Genomic DNA, 19,309 nt, shown 5'->3' with positions numbered 1-19,309 from the left:
TCAACAGGTGAATTCAGAATGAACCGTCCATCAAAACATTTCCCAAACGTTAGGCTCTACGTCAGTGTAAATGATATCTGTCACTTGAATATGAAACTTTTTTTTTTTTTTTTTTTTTTTTGCCCCAGCAACAAACAACCAGACCGAGTTGATTTTAAACAGGATTTCACACCACACTGGGCAAGGCTACAGTGACGCGTGAAACGTTGCAACACTAAGGTCTGAAAGGCCACGCAACAAATCCCTTTTTAATTATGCGAATCTATTATTTGCGTCCGTTAAAAAACAAAGGTGATATGGTTTTTCTCTCGTGTATGAAGGCTTTCAGCTCGTAAGGTCATTATGACAATTACGTAAATGAATGTCCATTTGTGATAGCATTGGGCATGTTGATGATAAGTTGCTTTTTATTTTGCTGATTTTTTTTTTTTTTTTTGCAAAAAAATCAAAGCATATTTGCGAGTAATTATCCGGATTGGTATAAACTTTCAGCAGACAAATGACATGCTGGGGAATTATTTACAGTGTCTACTATCTATCTTTATATATTAATCTTTCAGTAATATTATTAGTACGTAGAGATTTTTCTACCAATTATCACTCGTCAAATAAGATCCTAAATCATATGCGGGAATAGACCGGGCTTGTGAGCTTCAATCTTTGCATAGTGTAGTCCTAGAAACGTATAGTAAGAGAGTTCTGGAACCAGTTCAGTTAAGACTAAAAACCCTTATCCTATATGCAATAGGTTGCTTGTAACAAAGGCGATTATGATGCAATGCTAGTGACCTTTTCATTTAAAACCAAGTGGTTTGAACTCGCATACTTTCATTAGAATATGATATCATAAATTATTTTACAATACGAACTGGAGTTTGGAGGTGTAGCTGGCTCCTGGGCATGAGTCTTGAAAATGGAGAAACAATTCCACACTTATGTATGGATATGGAATCGAACAAATTCCCGAAAGCTCTCTGTAGAGATTCATCTTTCAATACATGAACCCTTACATACCTGTGGATTTGTTTCTCCAGTGATAATAATACTGTAAACAAAAACTAATGAAAGCACAGTCAGTCCGTTTTGACTTCAGATATTCAATATGCATTGTTTTCTCTCTTTCCTGTCAGATTCCATCTCTTTAGTCGACACGTGCAAAGAGAAACCATTCAGTTCACTGACAACTCAGAGACCAGTTCTGTCTGTCAAGTTTCAATTCGTGGGGAGCTTTGATGGGAAAGATTTAAATGATGCAGCTTTTACAACATTCATAATCTGAAGTACCTTCTCTGACTGGCTAGGTGGGAGGGTTTAGATGGCCTCTCTCTCTCTCTCTCTCTCTCTCTCTCTCTCATTCTCTCTCTCTGAATTCAAGTTGGATTGGTTTTTAGATGAGCCCTCTCTCTCTCTCTCTCTCTCTCTCTCTCTCTCTCTCTCTCTCTCTCTCTCTCTCTCTCTCTCTCTGCCTACACAACACGTAGATATGACTATATTTCACCAGCGTTCCTTTTGTAAGATAACTGAATGGGCTTTACAAAGAAAATCCTTGTTTTTTTTTATTATTACCTGATTCATTAGGAACTTAGATAAATAAATAAATAAATAAGTATATAAAGTTAATATATTAATATATAAATAAATAGATTTGTAAATGAATAATAAAAATAGGAACTTAGATAAAGAACTAAAATAAATAAAGAAATAAATTTCTGAGATAACAGCACGGGTTTAAAAAGAAAATCGTTCGTTTATTATTATTTTTTTATATATCTGATTCTTTGGGAACCTGAATAAGAGACAAATAAACAAATAAATAAATCAATAAATAAATATACAGATGAATGAATAATAGAAAATAAATATATAAATTAGGAATTTGGATAACTAAGTAAATTAAGAAGTAAATAAATAAATAAATGTATAAATAAAAGACACGAAGATTCCTCCAACCCTTGAACCCTCCCACTTAGCGAATTCCTCCGCAAACGACCCTTTCCACTCTCACCGCCTTCTGTCAGTCTCTCTCTCCGCCCATTGGTTCCTCAGTGACGGCTTCAGCTTCAACATTCCTCCTGTTTTACCGAGAGCCAATACCTATCGACATCCTTCTCCTAGCTATTTTTATTCTGGGCTGTTGTTCAAGACTATAATACGTTCGTGTTATGAATGATTGTATTTTTTCGTTTTGATACATTTACCTATCGCAATCTTTCTCCTACTCATTACATTCTGGCTTGTTATTGAAGGTTTTAATACGTTCGTGTTATGATAATTACCGTAATGTTTTACTTTGATACATTTACCTATCTAAATCCGTCCCCTACTCATTATATTTTGGGCTGTTATTCAAGGTTATAATACGTTCGCGTTATGAAAAGAACGTAACTTTTCTTTTTAACACATTTTACAAGAGATTACCCGCTCCGAAGTTACTTAAAACTCAAGTTTATTCTTATATTTTATAATCAGTTCGTGTTACGTAAAGAACGCATTTTTCTTTCAGTTATATATTATTTAAAGAGATTGCGTGTTCTGAAGTTAAGTAAGACTCAAGTTGCCTTTGAGAAGTTTTTCGAGGAAGAACTGACAACGAATCAGTCGCTCCAATGGGCCAGGGGAGGTGTCACCTCAGGGGCAATGGAATAGGATAAGGACATTTCTGTCTTACTTTTTGGTATTATTTCGTATCTATTTATTTCACTCGTTTTGATTTTATATTAATCTCTCCTTGGGAATATGATTTATGAATTTGTTGAAATAAAATTAGTGGAAGCATTTGATTATATTTTCATAATAATACTGACCGTTTAAAGACTGATAGGAGATCTTCGATTCTTTCTGAGATGTTCTTAGTTGGCGTCTGCTGTGTTGGTCAATGAACGAACAATGCACAGTACCACCACCACTACTACTACTACTACTACTACTACTACTACTACTACTACTACTACTACTACTAATAATAATAATAATAATAATAATAATAATAATAATAATAATAATAATAATAATAATAATTCAGAATCTTGAACGGTAAGGTATTACTTCAATGGCCATTTACCACAATTTATAATAATAATAATAATAATAATTATTATTATTATTATTATTATTATTATTATTATTATTATTATTATTATTATTATTGATAATTATTCAGTGGCTTAATATCAAATCTTCTTAGATATAAAGAAGAGTAGATATTTTCGTTTTTTAGTTAGATTTTGAATATATATGTACATAATAACGGGCTGTAATTAGAATGAAGGTCAAGGGGAGAGACTTATGTCCAGAGAGAGAGAGAGAGAGAGAGAGAGAGAGAGAGAGAGAGAGAGAGAGAGCATCTTGCAAAATTTGACACACAAAAAAAGAGAGTGCTTGTATATTCACGAATGGATATTATGACAGTGAGTTAAGTTATTATTGATACTATATTCAGTGGCTTAACCAGTAGTTTAACCAGACCACTGAGCTGATTAGCAGGGCTGACCTGAAGGATTAGACTTATTTTACGTGGCTAAGAACCAATTGGTTACCTAGCAACGGGACCTACAGCTTATTGTGGAATCCGAACCACATTAAAACGGGAAAAGAATTTCTGTCACCAGAAATAAATTTTTCTAATTCTTCATTGGCCGGTCGGAGAATTGAATGTGGGCCCAGCAGAGTGCTACCCGAGAACGATGCCAACACGTCCAATGAGGAACTTATCACAGAGAGAGAGAGAGAGAGAGAGAGAGAGAGAGAGAGAGAGAGAGAGAGAGAGAGAGTAATCCTTATACATGAGGTAAATAATGTAGATTCTATATAAAATCGATAATCGTTTCAACCGTAAGCTCTAGAAGGATTGTATACATAATCCAGCAGGATACTGTTCACACTGAAGGACCTCCATTTCAAAAGCTGAACTGGATTCCTTTAGGTATTTTCATATGCCGATGTACATGTGCCCATGAGGTATGTGAAATGCGCCATACTGCCTTTTGTTTGTGATCTAGTTTAGGGTTTTGGGTCTCTTGCAATATGGGGATTAAATCTGTACATGTATATTTCAATATAATAAGAATGTATGGCCTCCTATCTCTAGATATATAGGCAAAATATGAATGCATTTAGGTCATTTACTTTACTTTTATGGGGCACTTCCTAAATAGGAATCTTTCAGTTTCTTGAAATGCATCAGGAATAATTTTTCTTTTATCGTTTTATGTCTTGTCCAGTTTTGATATTACCTATCTACTCCAAGAGCATTTCTGCTTTTCTCATTTTTCGAGTTTTTCTTTCTCTTTCTCTCCTAAGAATTTTCTTCCATTTTCTTCTATCAAGTTTTTCTAACTGGCTCGACACCGACTCTTTCCTCAGGCTTCAAGAAAAGGAAAATTCTTCCACTTAACCGCAAATGGAACGAAAGAAATTCTTCATAAAAAAAGCTCATTTCTACTGATTGCCGCAGACGGCCTCCAAACCTAATTTACGAGAGGGAGAATTGAACATATTTCTTTTCCCTGGGTCGCCTCTGTAGCGTCAGCAGCAGATAAAGAAACAGAGTAATAAGTTTCTCAAACTGAAGAGGAACTGATAAAGAAGACTGGGTGTAATTTCTTTCAAGATTTGTCAACTGTGTTGTGAGATAATTTCACGAAAGGTAACCAAAGGAGTTTGTTGATACCAAAATAAAGAAGGAACCTTTAGCGAGAAACTAATGACGGGGGATCACCTCTTATCGATCAGAAAGAAACGGGAGGAATTGTGGAAAATCTCATCAAGAGAAGAAGAGATTAAGAAGGGAAACAAAGCAGAAGAGGACAATAACGATGCAGAAAGAACGAGACGAAGAGGAAGGGCAGATGCCCTCTTCCCTTTTGATGGCTTTAGAAAGGGAATTTCGGATGAGGGAAAACTTATAAAACCAATGCAACAGAAGATTAGAAAAGAGGTTTTAACTCAAGAAAATAGTTGTTCGAATAAATTGTCTTGTGTTTCATGGTGGCTACAGGGCTCAAGAATATGTCAAGCATATTTGTATACTAATTTGATGCTACAATTATCTCGCCTTCTCACTCAGATGACAACAATATGACTTCTTTTTAAAGAGTTGGAGAAACAAAATTAAAAAAACAGCTCTAAAATAAGTATAAAATGTATCCTGTAGATGTTTATTGGCTTACAGATTTACAGCACTCTTTTAAACATTTAAGTGACGTCTTATTTGTTATTCAGTTTCATAAATATGTACACTTTTATTCCTTACGATTACACACTTCCAGTAACATGGATGGGTAACTTTATCTAGTGGGACGTAAAAGAAAAACCTGGGTGTTGAACCTGTAGATGTGTTTTTATTTTTATAAAGAATTAACCTCTATACAAAGGACACCTCCATCTCTTTTTCTGCCCCTTTGCCTTGAATGACTTGTTTGCCCTTAACACATCCTGATTCCTGGTTCACAAAAAGTTGTTTATCCTTTTTACCAAGCTGTTTATATTTCCTCCAAGATATTTTGCTGGGGACTGTAGTTGCTGCCCTCGTCAATAATCCTTTTTTAGGGAACTCAATTTCTGTCATTTTCTTTTTTCCTTATTTGCGGCTCCACCTGAAATTGTGACCCAGAAGACCCAGTTTCACAGAACTCGAAATAAAATAATTGATTCACTGGGTCAGGAGATAAAGCTCTTGTGCATTCGGCAAAACTATGGAGATATGGAAAATCCCTTTTCTTCAAAGAATAATTTTTTTTGTCATTACTAATTGCATCCCATTTACCGATACCTATGATCTCGTGTTTAATTTCACGTAAACAAGTAAGTCAGTTTCACTTGAATAGGCAGTTTTTATAGCTTTCTCTGAAGGAGTCTTGAAAACTGTGAACTTTGGGATTCGAAAGAAGGGTATAGTGTCACAAGTACTATTCACTAATTAAATATATTAAACAAGTATATGCAATAGCACTTGAAGGTTCTTTTAGTCTTTTAAAAGATGTAGACGAAGTGGTGATAAACAAGTATATGGGTTTTTAAAGTTTTAATTATAACATTTCAAAAAGATATCTAACATATAATTGATAATAAAATGAACAATATGGAACAGTCAACATGAATATAATAAACGACAAACAAATATCAATAAGTAAAAACGGTGTTCATTTCATCAATAATGTTTTCACAACTTTCATAACACAAGTAACCAATAAATTTACGTACGTACACGAAAATAGAATAATGATTGCAATTTGATTTTACAATTACTTATATATATATATAACACAATAGGTATCTTATTTAATTAATATATATAAAATAGTAGGTATCTTATTTTAATGTTTAAAATACAAGGAAAGATACTGGGGACTGCGGATACTGTCGTGCGGACGGTCACTTTATTTTTTTTTAAGGCCACAACCCTCAAACATTTGCCTTCGACCGGCCAATTTCCTCTCGATCATAGCGATTATTTGCACATCATTTAACTCAAAACACCGAACACCAATACTTCGGTGCCGATAAGCAGCCAACACCGACGAAGAGCACTTTCAAGTAGGGCTGATTATAAATTCAAGGTGGCAGGGATCTGAGCTCTTCCGCAAAACAGCACCACGAATGAACTGCCGAGTTATTTCTGAAAATCCCTGTTTCTTCGGAAGAAGAGAGACAAACAGTATTTAAACAATTGTCTAAAACAAGTTAAAACAACCAATCTTCATTACTGTAACAAGAATTCGTTGGTAATTACAGTTGGGTCTTTAACTCGAAATTCTATATACATACAAACATTACTTATTATGATTAAATATAGCAACAACATAAATACTAAACAAATATATAAACACACTGTGACAATCAGACAGAAAAATGGCTTTATTTGTCTTATCTATATTCCCTCTCACTCGCCATTTCTCTTGCAATGAATCTGATAATAACGAAAATATTATGAATTAAAAATCAAATATAGAAGCTTTGAGAGAGAGAGAGAGAGAGAGAGAGAGAGAGAGAGAGAGAGAGAGAGAGAGGGGAGAGATCATATTTCAAAATTAACCAGTCACATGGAGGTTCTCGTAGAGAGAGAGAGAGAGAGAGAGAGAGAGAGAGAGAGAGAGAAATACTTGCCTTAACGTTACTCCCTGTGTTATCCTTGTGTTACCATCTCAGCACACCTGGAAGCAGGCGAATCCAGATCGTTCCAGCGGTGTCATTCAATATCGCTTTACGCCTCTCCTGCACAGAGATCCTGTCCTCTCTCTGTCACTGATTCAGCTGCGTTCCGGCCCCTTTGCAATGTCGCTCGTCACGAAGAATCGAAAAAGGTGTCGGACTCAAAAGTTGCTCCATCTGGGAACTCCATCTGAGCCTAAATACCCGGATTGCGAAAGGGTGGAGTGAAAGCCTTCGATTACGAGCTCTTTCGTCGAAATGAAAGCTTTTGACAAAGAGGTCTTAAGTCGAAATGAAAGCTTTTGACAAAAAAGGTCTTTCATCGAATGAGGAAACTATACAGAAGCGTGTGCTATACTTAGAACTCGCCTCATGAGTGTTTATGTAAGTTCTTTTGATGCCTGATATTTGCTCAGGCAAGCATCGGAAAAGATGAATATATTGGGAGATATAAAAGAAATTATGTAAAGTGTACAGTTTAATCTTAGTTTGTGATGTATGCATTTCGAGATATACAGGAAACGGAATTAGATAAATAAGATAAAATCAGTATTTATTAGAATTGCATAAGGGTGTATTAAATCTGGAATAATTTGGTTAAATAACGTAAACTCAACACACATAAAATATAAAAAAAATAATTTTCAGTTGTGTAAAACTTTATTTCGATGGCTTCAACTCATAATATGTAAAGATATAATGCCTTGGAATTTATAAAAAAAAATTACATTTATTCAGCAATTTAAACTGCAGTTTATTTGAACTGAATACAAATATATTTTCCTGAGAGTAATGTCTATTTCCAAGGCATTCAAACATCCAAACTTAAAAGATTACCGTTGCAAACAGATTTTACAGAACAAATCATTTATTTCATTCATTTGCCAACAGCGGTAGCGTTGCAATTCTATTTTCTCCGTCAAAATGGTTCATTTTTAGTTTTCTGTAAAAGAAAACTATTGTGCCGGTTTTGTCCGTCCGTTCTCACATTTTTCTGTTCGAACTCTTCATGTCCGCCCTCAGATCTTAAAAACTACTGGGGCTAGAGGACTGCAAATTGGTATGTTGATCATCCACCCTCCAATCATCAAACATACCAAATTGCAGCCCTCTAGCCTCCTTAATAGTTTTTATACTATTTGAGATTAAAGTTAGCCATAATCGTGCTTCTGGCAACGATATAGGATAGGCCACCACCGGGCCATGGTAAAATTTTCATGGGCCGCGGCACATGCAGCATCATACCGAGACCACCGAAAGATAGATCTATTTTCGGTGGCATTGATTATGCGCTGTAGCGTCTGTACAGAAAACTCGATTGCGCCGAAGAAAATTCGGCGCATTTTTTACTTGTTTCTTCTTGTCCTCGACTGCAATTCTCCTTTGATTCTGAATCGTGATCATTTGTAATTTTGGGCAGGAAATGTTATATTGCCGCCAGACGCTTCAGAGAGGCGTAAAAAGCACTTGATTTGTATCTCTGCGGCTCAATCCTTCTGAAAAAGGCTTTGCTTTTATATACATTACAAAATACTGAATAAATACTGTCAATATTTTCACTTAAAAGTATAATGTTTATACAACAATATTTGTAATAAATATTCAGATTTGTTAAAGCACAAATGATTTTATGTTCAAGGGAAATCACAGTCAATCTCAATTCTCTCTCTCTCTCTCTCTCTCTCTCTCTCTCTCTCTCCCCAGGAAAGCTAATATTTCCATGCAATATTTGAACACATCATCCCTACCCTTCAATAGGTATTGAGGGCAATAAATTTCTCCCTCGCCCCAAATTCCTTTCCTCTGACCATCATTTGGGAGAGGGACAAATCAGCTTAATCACAACCGTCCTTTCTCTCTCCTTCGTTCACCTTCGTATTTCCTGAATGTCTCGTTTAGAATTGATTCCACAACTAATTCGGAATGAACGATGTTTCTTATTGGTTCGTTTGAAACTTCTTTGGAAATAGAAGAATATATATATATATATATATATATATATATATATATATATATATATATATATATATATATATATATATATATATATATATATATATATATATATATATATATATATATATATATATATATATATATATATATATATATATATAGAACTGTGTGTGTGTATGGCAGTTCTTAGACTATATAGGTTTATATCATATATATAGTAAAATATATATAAAGCAGTTCTAATATTTTTTATTTCCTTTGCAACTAAATCACAAGGGCAGTTCTTAGACTGTCAGGTTTTCATGAGAAATTCTTCTAATATTTTTATTTCCCCTTGCAACTAAATCTCATGAGAAATTCTTCATATACGCTTTGGTCTTTGTGTGACAAACGATGTCAAAAGGATATACCCTTAACTGTCAAGTCTCCGTCCAGTTAAATGGATTAAATTCTATTTGTTCTTCACGTTTTGTGAATGATTTGTTGCTCTAACGGGAATTAATTTCCTATACGTCTTCTTCTAGATAAAATAGAACCTGTTACCTGGTTCACATTCCATTTATCTCTGTGCTGTTTATACAGACGTAAGAGAGAGAGAGAGAGAGAGAGAGAGAGAGAGAGAGAGAGAGAGAGAGAGAGAGAGCCTGTTATATAACTGATTAATTACTCAAACGAGAATAATTATCCAATTTGTCCTTCGTTAGATAAAAGGAAACCTTTTAACTGGTTCCCACTCTCTTTATCTCGATGCCATTTCTACAGACATGAGAGAGAGAGAGAGAGAGAGAGAGAGAGAGAGAGAGAGAGAGAGAGAGAGAGAGAGCAAAATGAGTTCAGTCTCCTTCCCCGACTCGAAATGAAATTCGGCAGCTGTACGTGTGAATCGGTTCTCTTGCATTGTCCGCCGAATTTCTTTGGCCTTTCCGCGAGGGTAACGCAGGAGTTGGTCCATACGGAGCCAAGAGTGAGGAGGACGAAGGGAGGAAGAGTGAGGAAGGATTTCGAGGAGGAAAAGGAAGTAATAGGAAGGGTAGGATGGACGAAAATAAGAGATGGAGAGAAGGATAGGTTCTGCAGCTTTCAGGTAGATAGAGTACGGTTTAGGAAGCATGAGGGTAAAATAAGGAGGTATATTATAGGATGTAAGTGAAGTACAAAACACCATATGGGAATGCCACATTTTTTCCAAATACGTTGAAATGAATAGAGATGAGGCAATTTAAACTAAAAAGGAAGCTAATAAAAAAAATAAAATGGGAAGATTATGAGAGATCAGTGTGAATAGAAGGATAGGACAGAATTTCACCCGTGGAGTCAGAGGCAATTGGGATTTTTTTTTTTATTACTTTTCCTCTTTTTTATGTTCTACGTTCGGTTTGCATTGCCTAAAAAGGTAAGGGAATGATTAAATATGAACTCTGCTTGCTGGGGATTACGTGTAAGTTTAAGTAAAATGTCGAATATCTAGAAGTTTTTTTATGTTGTCAGTTCTCACTCGATTGGAAATGAATATTTTCTTTCTTTGCATCATTTTATAGTTTATAGATTTGTATGGTAATTATTGCGACAACAGGAGTTTAGGAGTATTAGGAAATCTGTATGCAGGATACAACGATCTCTAGGAAGTTTACAGCACAATTTATAGCAGTATAATGTTTTAATAGAATAGCATAGCTTGTGTTAGGATGTTCAGATCTAAGCGTGATAATTTTAGTTTAAAAGTAGGTGTCATATGAATCACAGTAAAATCGCACACATGAATCTGGAACAAGCTTGCTAAAACCAGGGCCAATGCCCCAAAAATTCACTCTGACTTTCATGGTTTAGGCTCATTATAGGTGTGGCACTGACGGCGAAGCCGAGGACGATTCACTGGATTCGGACAGGGTCCCTTATGACGACAGTGTAAATATTGGGACTGAGTGTGTTAGGCAAGTTCTCTTCCTCAGAAGATGAAACTAGTGATTCTGAAGGATTTTAGATGCGTGATGTTTTTATTTTTCATTTCACAATGCTTTCATTGGTTTAACAACACATTGGTAGTTGATTTTAGTGCTTAATAAAAACTGTGCAAACTACAACAGCCGCTTTAAATACTGAAGACCCCAAGAACCTTCCCTGACTGATCGTTATGGAAGACTGTGGGATCTTGAGGTTAGTGTTTTTGTGTCTTAAATCGGGTAGCTTAAATTTTTTTTACTGTATTGTGATTTGAATAGAATTTTAAAGGAACTGTTTTTGTATGTGACGTATAGAATGGCCCAGATTTTACATTATTCATACTAATAATTATTATTTTTTTTATTTTCTATATAATTACCTAATTTTATAGGATCTTGTTATTTGAGTTTTTATTGAATTATTTTTCTTTTAAGATTTCAAGTGTCGTCATGTTTTTAAAGGGGACAGTTAGCAATATATAAAAACACCTGCTATCACTTTTTAAAAGTAAACTGAATAATATTAAGCTTCCCAGTTTCTATGGCCTCTGAAACTCATAAGAAAGGTATTGTCCTCACATTGTTGGTCATTCTTGCATGAAGTTTCGAAAACCTCACAATTTTCAGTTGCTTGTAATGGTGTTATTCTCCTTCTCCATATTAATAAGTTAGAGTTGACTTTCTGTTTACATCCAAAAGTTCCTCTAACGCCTGTAGGTATTTGTGTTTATTGCGTATTTTACACAAAATTTACATTAAAGGTACACCTTTAAACAAAGTTTTATCCTTTTGGAAAAAAAGTTTTAGCACTGTAGAATCTTCCCATAACTTTATAGGCATTTTATACATAAATTTCTAACGTTATATCATTTTGGAAAAACCTTTTTCTGTCACTATAGAACCCATTCCCTCTTTTATATATATATATATATTATATATATTATATATATATATATATATATATATATATATATATATATATATATATATATATATATATATAATCAAGAATATTTATATGTAGATGCCCATGTAGATGTACATCAATAATTTTGAAATGCAGTCCTATTCATTTGACTGTCGGGCTGGGTGGCGGGCGACAGGCAGAAACAAGCAAGTTTGAACCAGATCAGTTCTGTTACCACCAGTGGGTAGCAGATTCAACTCCCCTTCTCCCCCATCACGTGATGTGGGAGTACCCTGGGAAGGGTTAACAGGCATATTGGGACTAGCCGCCAGGTAGGACCTTAACCTCTAAGTAATTAATATTTAAGGATGCTTTTCCTCTGCTCTCTTTGCTGGTTGTCTTGACGTGTTTGCAGGAATGTCGGACTAAAGATGAGGCAATTTAGGCAAAGTAATACAAGTGTTTAAATTTCCTCTTTGTGTGATTGCGAGCACGTGTTCTTGTGTTAAAAGCCCAATCAATTACGATCGAGAGAAACAGCCGAGACACAAATTCTCGTGGGCCATACTGTGCTTACGTGATTTCCTTATAATTATCTGCTGGGCGCGTGGGGTGAATTGTGGCCCACTCTGGAAGGTGAGTTAAAATTTAAGATATGCAATGTGTAACATTTTGTAGGGGAATTCCACTTCCTTCAGTGGGTGCCGCCGTTTCTAATCCAGAACCTCTTACAGGAGAGACCAGCCACTCTGTTGCACCCTCTGTCCGATAATCCTGACTACCTTTCAAACCCAGAAAATATTCCTGGTTGCAGTCCGATTCCTGAAGTATGTTGTGGCCCTGCCAAATTTTATATGAATTATTTTTCCCCATCCTGGAGTTCAATCCTTTGCAGCAATTAACGAAGAACCCTTTAATGTAATTTTGGCCTAACCCAGGTTATTATTATTATAACGGGAATAATTGTATTGTACATTGGCCCCTTATTAATTACCTTGCTTGTTGCCAATCACTGCAGTATTGCTCTCTGTATACATTTAACGAGCCTGCCCATTGGGTACCATTTTGCGTTGTTTGTCTCCTTGTTGATTTACTAAATCTCTGTAAATAAACCCATTTAATTTGTAAAAGAATTCTAATTCCAAATGGCGACCTTACTCATTCAATTGTAAAACCAAGGAAAATCTAAGGTAAGTTTCAAATAACTTTTCCTTTGTTCATAATCTGGGCGCCCTTGGTTCCTTTGCAGTCATAAGTTTTAAATTTGTTCAATTCTCTCCCCAACCAAGACGGCCAGTTTATGACAGTGACAACCACTTGTCAGGATCTAGTCATATTAGCGTTAATTAGCCTCGCTATTAAGCTATACTAGAGAAAAAACCAGGAATATATAATCAATTATTTTAAATTTACGGTAATAATTTCATTATTCAAAGGGCACAGGAGCGATCGGAGCGGAGGACGTTGGTAAAGAGTGTATTTGCATGTTTCTAACATTAAGGAAATAAGAGAAGTGATATTAATATTTCTTTAATGAAATGCAACAATTCTTGTATCTTTACAAGCATCCAAAACACAGGAGAAAGTATAGGGTTTTATGTTAGCGGAAACAGATAGGTCAGCGCGAAGTGTCCACCCGCAAAATCTCCAAATTGTAGGGACAGGGTGTGAGTTGCCACTTAGGAATTAGGGAGTGTGTAGTTAGGGAAGTTTGCATGTGTAAGCTAGGACCAGTAGCTAAGAGTTTATTTCGGAATATTTACGGCAAAGAAAGTGTACATTTTTTGGTCAGTGATAAATTTTGAGATAACCAGTAGCTCACAGGAAACCGCGTAGCGGTATCCAGCATTTACACTACGAGCCAGCAAGCGGCCTATTCAAGTTGGCGCATGCGCAAACCATTCCATTGTCGTAGCAGTAAAGAAAACATTCCCGAGTGTAGTTATTTAACGACCCTCCCAGCGTATATTAAAGTAAAGTTAAAGAAAAGACATTGTTGATGGTTTAACGTTAAAAGATTCCCCTTTTCATCCAAAACCCGAATTACTGAAGAAGGAGCGTTTGCCTTTCAATTTCATTTCATTCCCTACGTGATCAGCTGTTGCCACGAGCGCAGCAGTCCCACAACGTTCGTTCACAGAACGAGCTTCCTCCATGTGTGCCTTAACGTAACCCGGGAAACTCTGTGAAACAATTTGAAACACCCTTTGCGTACCATACCATGGCTTTTGATGCGTGCGAGACAGTAGAAATTATGTAAATACTCAAAGTTCATTGCAAAAGAAGCCTTACCGTAATGTAATTCCGCAAAAGACTGTATTTTCTCTTGAGCCTAAAAGAAAACCACTTTAACAAATTTCATAACAAATACGTTCCATTACACAACGCTCACCGAGAGAGAGAGAAATTTTTTTCCCTCGCGTATCCTTTCACCTTAACACGGTACTGACAAAATTCATTTACGAGTTTGGGAACCAACTCACAAATCATAAAAGCAGATACAAAGAATTCTCTTAATACTTAATCCAGAATTTCAAATTCATTACCCAGTAAAATTTTATCCTATGCACAGTGCGTTCAGTATGAGCACTTGCGTTTAGCGAATAATCGCGCAGAACAGCTTTTTCTTTTCAAGTGCTTCAGCTCAGATAATTAATTTATCGTACGCTATAAAGCGCATGTATATCTATCTCGTTACGCCTTTTCCAACTGGAGTGCAGGCGTGGGGTATATCTTATCTTACATTTGCTTGTTGCAAGTGCTAAAACTGCACATTGTGTGCATCTCTCGTATCCTACCTGTCCTCATGTCAGGCGGCGCCCTCTAGTTCTTATAACTAGCTACCCACTTGTGTCACATCCAGTTTCCATTTCTCTCAGTGCCACTAATCTGCGGCACTGCTAAGCACCCAATCACTGAAGCACTTATCTTTCTCCTTTCACTTTCCTTTTCTCTTCCCTTCTGCTGGAGTTTCTCATTTACCTTTTACTCCCTACTTACCTTCTGCTCAGGCAGAGTACCTCACCTTCAGTGCCAATTCATGCACTGACATTTTGCATTGCTCCATGGAGCGCACCGGCACCACAGTGCCACCCAACCAAAGCAACCTCTTATAAGCCATTGCACCTGTATTGAAGAAACAGAGTGCCATACAACCAGTGTTTCCACCCATAAGGACCGTGGCTCCTTCAGGAACACCTCATTAACAGTGCATCCTGCCCATAAGGACCATAGAGCCTTCAGGACCACTCCATTTACTAGCGTATCTGCCCATAAGGACTCAGACTTCCTTCAGGAACGATTTCCCCTAGTGTGACCTTCGCATGGCACACTCATCGACAGTGCCACCTCATTCAAAGGTGCCACTCACTGAAGTGCCAATAATCTAAGGACACTTCCTCATTGTCACAAACCTTTTCCTCTGGGAACACCCAGTTAACTCACTCAGCACCCCTTCCCCATCAGCAACATGTCAACTGAGGAGCACCAATATTTTAGGAATATAGGGAAGGAGGACGGTCTTTCGGGCCAGGCCCTTCAAAAGTTTGTAAGAGAACAGATTGCTGAGAAGAGAAAGTGTGAAGAAGAAGAAGAACAGAAAAGCAGCAAGAAGCCGAACCGAGCAGGAGAGAAGAAAGAAGAAAACAGAGCCGAGAGAGAGAAGAGAAAGAGCAGCGAAAGGAGTCGAGCAGCGGAGAGAAAAAGAAGAAAGAGAGGAGCGGAGAAGACAGCAAGAAGCCGAGCAGCGGAGAGAAGAAGAAGAAAGAGAGGAGCGGAGGAGACAGTATGAACTAGCCCTCAAGGACAGGGAGCTCGAGTTGGAGAGAGCCAAGAAGGAGAGCGCTGAAGCTTTAGCAGCACAACAAGCCTCTAGCCCCACTCCATCTGCACTAAATGCCTTTCTGTCGACTGTCAATAACCTTGTGGGAAAATGGACTGAAGACGAGCTGGAACAATGGCTCGAAGAGATCGAATTCCTCTTTGAGACCTATGACGTCAGCCTGGCTGAGAGGGCCTTGCTGCTTACCAAGCACCTGGACGGGTAGGCTAAGGCTGCCCACCGAGACCTGGAAAGAGATCAACGAGGGGACGTGGCTGCCGTCCGTGAGGCCATCACTAAGGCGTATGAAATAACCCCTGAGAGGTGGAGACAATGATTCCGAGGTATGGCTAAGAACATCAGCTGGTTCTGGACAGAATGGGCCTGTCACAAGACCCAAGCTGGGACCCGCTGGTTTGAGTCTATGCAGTGCAAAACTTTTGATGATTTGTTCAACTGGACCATGCTGGAGGACCTCTTCCAGTGTGTGCCCAGGCCTCTGGCTGTGTATCTTAGTGATAAGCAGCCAGCCACTCTCAAGGAAGCCTGCCGCTTAGCTGATGCCTGGGAGACATACAATCCCTCCCACAGCACCTTGTCGCGCAAAATAGTGCCACCCGGACACCTCTCGGGTTTCAATCGCTCACAGAATGGCCCGCCTAACAAACCTCCGTGCCCCATATGTAAAAAGTACGGCCATAACGAAACAGATTGCCGCTACAAAGATAGCAATCAGCAGGGCAACAACCCTCGGCAGCCTACCAACAACCGTCAGTCTTCCTCTCTGCCTAATTCAACACCGTCTTCCCAGCACACCGTCACTGCCGGGAAATCAACATATCACCAGGGCCCCTGCCGAGACTGTGGAGCTTCAGGACACTCTTCTTCAGGGTATCCTGCATGCCCAAAACATGTGGTCACACCCAGGCACGTCAACATGATTAGTGCCACCGCCTCCTTAGCTGAGCCGCTGGAGAGAACTCACCCTGAGAGGGTCTGGACACAGTCCGTCTCAGTGGCTTCTCTGGATGGTTCCAGCCCACCAGTGCACCTGCCAACTACTGCCGACATTGGCTCAGACATTAGTCTGATCGATCGGGCCCAAGTGCCAGCCAGTGCCAAGGTAGAGGAGCACACCATGTGGATTGTGACCTGGGTGGACGAACAGTCCCTGACCGTCCCCACAGTTGAGCTCAGGATGATTACCGCGTGGAGCGACAAAGTTCACTGTCTTGGCATTGTCAAGCGAATTAAGCACTGAGTGGAGTTCCTGCTTGGACGAGACATCCTCTGGGGATGTCCCACCCCCACACCACTCTGTTGCCTAACTGCTTCCACCAGCACATCCACAACAACCTCTTCAGATCTGGACACAGCCTTTGTGACAGTGACAGCTGTGCAGCCATCAGCCAAACCTTCCATTCGCATAAGAGGGACAGCACCTAATCCACCACGTCCACATTCCAGGCCTAGTCCGCAGATCTCGCGACCGGATGGCCACCAAAGAATCACTCCCTCATCACAAGGGGACCTCGCACACTACCGCTGCAGGACCTGCAATGTAAGAGGGCACTCTGAGAGATGGTCGAAGTGCCCCAGTAGGCTAGGCGCAGCGGCCAACTCCACCGAACCGAGAGGCCCAGCCCTCTCATCAAGACAGGAATCGCTGTCCCACACCATGCCTGGGACACCGAGGGTTCTTGATCCCCTGGGTCCCCCTTCAGCTTTGTCTGACACCAATTCGCTGCCAGTGCCACTTGCAAGCACTAGTCAGTGCCAAGCTCCGCCTATCTTGGCTGGATGCTCCCTGCTAAGCGTACTTTCCGTGCCTGGCCCCGAGTTAGTGCCAGTGCCGGATCCAGAACATGACTCGGATCCTCCTACGGGAGATCCACCAAACCTCACCACCATAATCATCGCTCAGTGCGAACCTCCAACCCCTGACGTTTCTTCTTCCCACTCTCTTCTACCTGCCGTGGACGACCCTCTGGCAGGCCTGGGCATTGCCTCTTTTCTGGTCGACCAGGAACTGTCCAGCCAGGACGCAGAAGCTGATGCTCTTCCCACGATGGTTGTCGCAGCAGCTGAAGTAGGAGACCAGCCCGTAGCCCCTGAGGCTGCCCTTGATCCTGCTCCTGATGGCACTCCTGGCCGTTCTTTAGAGTCAGCACCCTCATTGCCCCCTCGGAATGGCCTAGCCAGACCCTGGAGGCCCCCAAAGAAGAAGAAGGGACGGAAGAAATCCTCTTAGCGAATCAGAGCCATAAGCTCTCTTGGCACTTGTGCCTGTTGGCACAGTGCCGCTTCCATCTCAGAGCGATCCTGGCACCTGCCCAGAGAAGGTAGCCTGTGTGACCTCTGATCCCGTAGCATTAACCATTAACCACTTAGGCCTTTGTACTACTAACCCTTTTCCACTAACCTCCTTCCAACCCACTCTAGACTCAAACTGATACATTACTTAATCATACATTGTGAATTACCCTTCAGGTTAGTTATGTTTCAATTTGTTGTGTGTTAATCGTAAAGTGTAGTGCCGATCATAACTCAGTGCGTGCCATTCGTTAGTGCCTGCTCATTCACTGCTAGAGTCGTGGGTTAGGTGTTGACTGTGTGCGTTTGTCTAGGCGTAGATTTCTCCTCTCATCATAGCCAGTTAGTAGCTGTATCTGTACCCTTAGGTAGGTTAGGCCTGTAAATTAGCCAATTCAGAACCCCTCTTAGCAGTTAGGTAGGTTCCTTTAGATGTTTCAGTGCCACAATACACCTTATGTAGGGTCACGGGCTGCCAGTCGGGAGGAATTAGCTAAGACCCTCACCCCCGGAAGGGTGTGAAGGCCTTTCCAAAGGGGGGACCTGTCAAGGATATATTCCTCCCTCATGTAGATGCCCATGCATCATTAATTTTGAAATGCAGTCTGCTATTCATTTGACTGTCGGGCCGGGAAAATTGGTGGGTGACGGGCAGAAACAAGCATAGTTTGAACCAGATCAGAGCTGTTAGCACCAGTGGGTAGCAGATAGGCCTCCCTTCCCCCCCTCTTCACCCCCATCTTGTGATGTGGGAGTAGTTAGCACCTGGGAAGGGATAATAGGCATAGTGGGACTAGCCGCCAGGTAGGACCTTAACCTCTAAGTAATTAATATTTAAGGATGCTTTTCTTCTGCCCTCTTTGCTGGTTGTCTTGGCGTGTTTGCAGGAATGTCGGACTAAAGATGAGGCCCCTACAAGACGCCACTGGCTTTGGAAGAGCAGACGCATTCTCATCTCAGTACTGGGCAGAAGCTATCACCCATCTTCTCCGCTTAAGCTGGTTGAAACTATCATCGACGAATGGCCGAGTCTATTGTTTGGCACCGCAATTATCAGACAAGGTTCGTACATCGCAAATAGTCAGTAAACCAGCCCTTTACCTTCCACTTAAAAACCCCTTAAATTTCCCATTCATTTAAACTTTAACTCCTTCCTCCACAAAGCAATTTTCCCTTGTTAAGAGTCCTGCTCGGCCTCCCATATCTCGCCCTTAATGTGCCTTG

The 19,309-nt window shown here is 39.4% G+C and overlaps 1 protein-coding gene across 1 annotated transcript; it reads left to right on the top strand.

The window, feature by feature from the left end:
• The first annotated feature begins 10,214 nt into the window (after positions 1–10,214).
• On the top strand, positions 10,215–18,023 carry LOC136855196 (protein enabled homolog). Its single transcript, XM_067132102.1, has 5 exons — positions 10,215–10,220; positions 10,933–11,036; positions 15,512–15,875; positions 16,422–16,542; positions 17,137–18,023. Exons 1-5 carry the CDS (start codon positions 10,215–10,217, stop codon positions 18,021–18,023), a joined length of 1,482 nt encoding a protein of 493 aa, XP_066988203.1.
• The last annotated feature ends 1,286 nt before the right edge of the window (positions 18,024–19,309 follow it).

The sequence above is a fragment of the Macrobrachium rosenbergii genome, chromosome 31 (genome assembly GCF_040412425.1).
Source record: "Macrobrachium rosenbergii isolate ZJJX-2024 chromosome 31, ASM4041242v1, whole genome shotgun sequence".
Taxonomy (NCBI): Eukaryota; Metazoa; Arthropoda; class Malacostraca; order Decapoda; family Palaemonidae; genus Macrobrachium; species Macrobrachium rosenbergii.
This window is presented reverse-complemented; position numbering and strand designations above follow the sequence as displayed.